This window comes from Oryza sativa, chromosome 6 (genome assembly GCF_034140825.1).
Source record: "Oryza sativa Japonica Group chromosome 6, ASM3414082v1".
NCBI lineage: Eukaryota > Viridiplantae > Streptophyta > Magnoliopsida > Poales > Poaceae > Oryza > Oryza sativa.
In genome coordinates this window covers 10,036,106-10,041,412 of record NC_089040.1, presented here as the reverse complement: position 1 = coordinate 10,041,412, position 5,307 = coordinate 10,036,106, and the positions used below count along the sequence as shown (strand labels likewise).

Here is a 5,307-nt window from a genome sequence, read left to right as displayed (position 1 = left end):
CCGAGGAAGATCTGACGCTTCCTCCTGAACCCCCCCCCCCTCTCCTCTACGGTGAGGTGGGGGAGGTGGCCGGGAGGGGGGGGGGCAGAAGGAAGTGGAGGTTGGAGGGGCGGTGCTGGGTCCTAAAATAAAAAAGCTAAAATAAATATTTGAACTAAAATAAATAAGCTACAGATATGCATATACTGAAGCAGCACATTTTTCAGCTATATATGCAGAGTTACAGCGCCTTATGTTTTGGCGTTTATTCGGTTGGCAACCTATACACGCGAATGAATAGATAACAATCTTAGTGATGACTTAGGCAGCGTTCGAGAGGGTGAGAGAGTGAGTTTGTTTGTTTCGTTTTCCGCGCACACGTTTCCTAAACTACCAAACTACTAAACGGTTCGTTTTTTGTAAAAATTTTTTATAGGAAAGTTGCTTTAAAAAATCATATTAATCCATTTTTGAAATTTAAAATAGTTAATACTCAATTAATCATGAGCTAATAGCTCACCTCGTTTTGCGTATCTTCCCAATCATCTCGATGGCCCTTCTCCTCAAACATACCCTTAAGGTTGCGACATATATATAGAATGACTTGAATTTATCAATGGCCAGACCAGTTACTTCTTCTCCTACACAACTGATAATTTGGAATCTACAAGCAGATATATATGCCGCCACAAAATGATAATTTGATCGATGCCAAGTGCAATTATTGCATCGGATGGTAATTAATAAGATTGAGAAATGAAGGTATGTTTCCGAGCTTATAAATAGGACCAGCCTTGGCAGCCAAGAGCAAAGCAAGCAACGGAGCAGCTAGCTAGCCAGCACATTCAGTTGAGTTAGCTAAGCTAGCTTAGCTCATAGCACAATGAAGCTAAGCAACATGACAGCCTTTTTGTCACTTTTGATCTTCATCCTTCTGGTGAGTGTATCATGTCAATCAAAGCTAGCTATATACTGTACATACCATTCCCTCCCCTATATGCTTTGACTTTTTTTTCTAACTCAAACTTTTGTAACTTTAATCTTATCAAATATAGTAACTCTCATAACACTAAATTAGTTTCGTTAAACCTAACATTAATTGAATATATTGAAGTGCATGTGTGCGAGTACACAAACAGCATTGAGGTGCGAAAATTAATTATCGCAATATTATATTCCACAGATAGGGTGTTCCATATCACAATCTGTTATAGCAATGGATGATTTGCACAGGTTGCGATAGAGGCTAGAAATTTGGTGGGAGTGGAACGGGTAGAGCTGCCAAATCCTGCATCTATGGTAACAGCATACTGGCAGAAGATGCTTCCCCACTCTCCAATGCCAACAGCTATACTCGAGCTTTTGAACCCTCCTACTGGTATCTCTCTCTCTCTCTCTCTCTCTCTCTCTCTCTCCCTGATGCTACTTACGTACAAACCGGATTTTCTAGATCGAGCCTAAACAAGCTTAATGATGGATAATAAGTATGCATAAATTTGTTGAACTCCATAGACCATTTAGTATGGACGCAAGCAAAGTTCACAGCCACAAGTTGTGATTTAGGGAGAGAAAAAACTAGTACAAGATTAATTATGGGAGAGAGAAAACTATGGAGTTCAATAGAAATCCATCATCTCATGCCAGATTAATTATGGGATTTTACCCTGTAATATAATCCAATGGCATGAATTTTTTTCCAGCCATACCAGTGGATTTTACATTAATGGTTCGGGTAAATTCACATGCTTATATTATTCATTGCAGATGTTAATCAAGGTGTTCATGGCAATGGCTATGATCAAGTTTATGGCAACGGATATGACGGCGGCTACATTAATGGATATAGTCATTCCTACAGTAATGGCTATTCCAATGGCTATTTTCACAAGGCAAACCTCCATTTCCTAGAGGATGCCTTGAAACCGGGATCCATAATCACTCCCTACATCACGGGGATAGCCACGCGTGCTCCCTTTCTTCGCCGGGACATTGCGGATTCAATCCCAGTGAGTACAAAGAACTTTGCCGACATTCTGGCAATGTTTTCGCCTATATCCCTCGTCATGGCCGACGGTATACAATCGGCGTTGGACACTTGTGAGCACCACCGCCCGATCAAGGGAGAAGAACGTGCGTGTGCCACGTCTATCGAGTCGGTGGTTGAGTTCGCTATGTCTGTGCTCGGAACACGTGACCTCCGTGCCTTCTCCCCCGATGTCCCCCCAGAGGGGATCATGCCAGGAAACATGTACAAGGTGGTAGCGGTAAGAACAGTCGCGGGCTTAAGGGGGGACACCGTGACGTGCCACACCATGAGGTTCCCATTCGCTGTGTTCTACTGCCACGCGATCAACCCTACCCGAGTGTACGCAGTGGTGCTGGAGAGCGAGGAGGATGGCAGCGGCAGCGGCAGCGGCACACCGGAGAAGATGGAGGCGCTCGCCGTGTGCCACCTGGACACGTCACGATTTGACCCCAAGACTCCATTGTTCGTCGAGCACAATCTCAGGCCGGGAGATGCGTCGGTGTGCCACTTCGTTAGCAGGGACAGCGTGATCTGGGCACCTGTAGCTGCTGTGATAACACATGGAGATGAACAAGTCTCAATTGCCGAGTAGAGGCGAAGCACCAAGCATGCACTCATCACAAGTGTTTGTATTAAATAAAGCTGGTACATATGTACGTACCGGTGCTTGCGTAGTACTATGCATGCCTTCCACTGCTCTGTTCATAGTTCTGTTCTGCCTTGTACTTGCTCTATATATGTATGTTGCTTGTTTCTACATGAAGGAAAAATGTACTCTATTGTATACTATGTTATGCAAGGTTTGAGGATATATATATCATGAAAGGGGAACCATCTTTTGATTGATGGGTTGGGTGTGGATGAGGTGAGGTTGATTTGGTGATGAGTTCTCTCAGCCATTGGTCTCTCACATCCAACTTCTATCTAGATAGCCTTGGTGAATATGTAGTACAGTTTCTCCTCCAATGTAGTGTACTTTGAGTTTTCGAGGAGTAAAGTACACCAGTAGCCATCCATTTTATCCATGTGTCTGACTCTGTCCTATGCATTGAAAAGTTTCCCCACCACCCATCCACCCGCATCTGTCCTAACTAGCTCGATGCCTACTACTCTACTTCCATACTCCTATTTCCACACATGTACTTCTTTATCTTCTTTACTTAGTGCTAAAAAGGGAATACTCCCTTATAATCCTGGACAGAGGGAGTAGTCAAAAGGAGACACATGGTAGGTAGGATAGCCACACAAAAGCGTAAATGCTTCTATAAGAAATACGAGAGTAATACGTACCGCTCCAAATTATAAATCTGTGCTAGATCTGAAATTTGTAGGTTAAATCATAGTGATTCAAAATTTTATATTTTATCTGAAATAGTATTAATATAATCACAGCTTCAGATCATGGAATTCTGGAACTACAATTCTAAGAATACTTAGATGAAGAAAAAAAATATGAACCAGTTGCAAATAGGGTGATCTGGTCGATGTACCTTTCTTGTGTGAGAGGTTGGCGGTTGAGAGAGCTAGCTGATTGGTTTTGATGGGAGGACCTCATGGACAGTAGATGAAGGAAGCTGCTGAACTATGATGACAACTTTTTTTATTTATTTTTAGTTATTATCATCAGGGGTTTCCATACTATGGAGACGGACGGATGGACAAAAATGTTAGGCCTGGCTCGAAAGCTTAACAATTCAACTAGAAAAAATACCTATGCATTGCAACGGGAGAAGTCTATTTTAATCTTATTATTGTTATATGGTTTAGTTAAGATGAAATTCACTGTGGGAGTTCGCTTGAATATATATATATATATATATATATATATATATATATATATATATATATATATATATATATATATATATATATATATATATATATATATATATATATATATATATATATATATATATATATATATATGTAATATATATATATATATATGTATGTATGTATATGTATATATATATGTATGTATGTATATGTATATATATATGTATGTATGTATGTATATATATATATATGTATGTATGTATGTATATATATATATATATATATACATATACATACATACATATATATATACATATACATATATACATATATATATATATATGTATGTATGTATATGTATATATATATATATATATATGTATATATATGCTCTTTTAGAAAATCATGAGCTAGTTAGGTGTCCGATCGTCTCAAGTTAGCATGCGAGTATTTTTAAACATATTTCTTATATGATTCCTTCTGTATTATCAAAAGTGAATGATCTTAAAAACCGACTCAAATACGGACATGCATTTCCAAAAGCAAACGAACTTAAAAACCGACTTATACATGGATGACGTATCAAAATACCGGCAAAAACATCTTCAATTTTTATAATAGCAGAGAAGAGATATAGATTAAAACCAAAACATAAAATTAAAACCAACTCAAACACGGATGACGAACCACAAAAACATCTTCAATTTTTATAACCGATTCAAACAAGGATGAAGGACCGCGGAAACATCTTCCATTTTTATAGAGTAAAATACACGGCCGGTCCTTAAAGTTGAGCGCGGGTGTCACTTAGGTCCATAACCTTGTAAATTGCACATCTCGATCCACCATCTTGTTTAAGTGACTCATTGAGGTCCAAAGGATCTCTGACCGGGTTGATTGGCTTACGTGGCGGTCCAGCGTGACAACATATTTGCATTTTGCCCCCCTTTTTGATTCCCCGTGTCTGATCCAATCCCTTCTTTGCGTGGCGCACGCAGGAACGCGTCGACGGCGACGTGCGCCAGCATGCACACCTGCGGCACCCACCTGTCTCAACCACGCTGCGCCTGGTGACGCGCCTCATACCCCTCCGGCAGCCGCTCGCCGTCGTCGATGGGAAGGAGAAGGAGCAGGGGAAGGGGAAGGCCCCTGCTCTAGCCAGCCGTGGGTGCATGCGGCAAGTGGCTGCGGCAGCTGCTCAAGTCAAGCTCGCCTTGCCGCCCCGCTGCCGCCATGGAGCTCGCACCCGCCCAGCTCACGCCGAGCTCGCCGACGCCTCCCCCGCACGCGCGGCCGCGGTAGGCGACCCCTCCCCAGGGCGTGGCCGGCGACACCTCCCCCGCGCGCGCCAAGCTCACCGACGCCTCTAGCACCAACGATCAGCAGGAAGGGAGACCGGTTGATCTGGCCATCAGTGAGGCACGAGTGCCATCGGCACGCTAGCTACAAAGACGGTGACGGCGCTCCGCAAGCTCTCCTCTAGTTCCCTGCACCACCCGCCAACTGCTGCCGCATTCGCTCGTCGC

The 5,307-nt window shown here is 42.4% G+C and overlaps 1 protein-coding gene across 1 annotated transcript; it reads left to right on the top strand.

Annotated features, from left to right (window-relative positions):
• The first annotated feature begins 788 nt into the window (after nt 1–788).
• LOC4340763 (BURP domain-containing protein 10-like) lies at nt 789–2,849 on the top strand. Its single transcript, NM_001421539.1, has 3 exons — nt 789–916; nt 1,213–1,357; nt 1,744–2,849. Exons 1-3 carry the CDS (start codon nt 863–865, stop codon nt 2,595–2,597), a joined length of 1,053 nt encoding a protein of 350 aa, NP_001408468.1. The 5' UTR covers nt 789–862; the 3' UTR covers nt 2,598–2,849.
• The last annotated feature ends 2,458 nt before the right edge of the window (nt 2,850–5,307 follow it).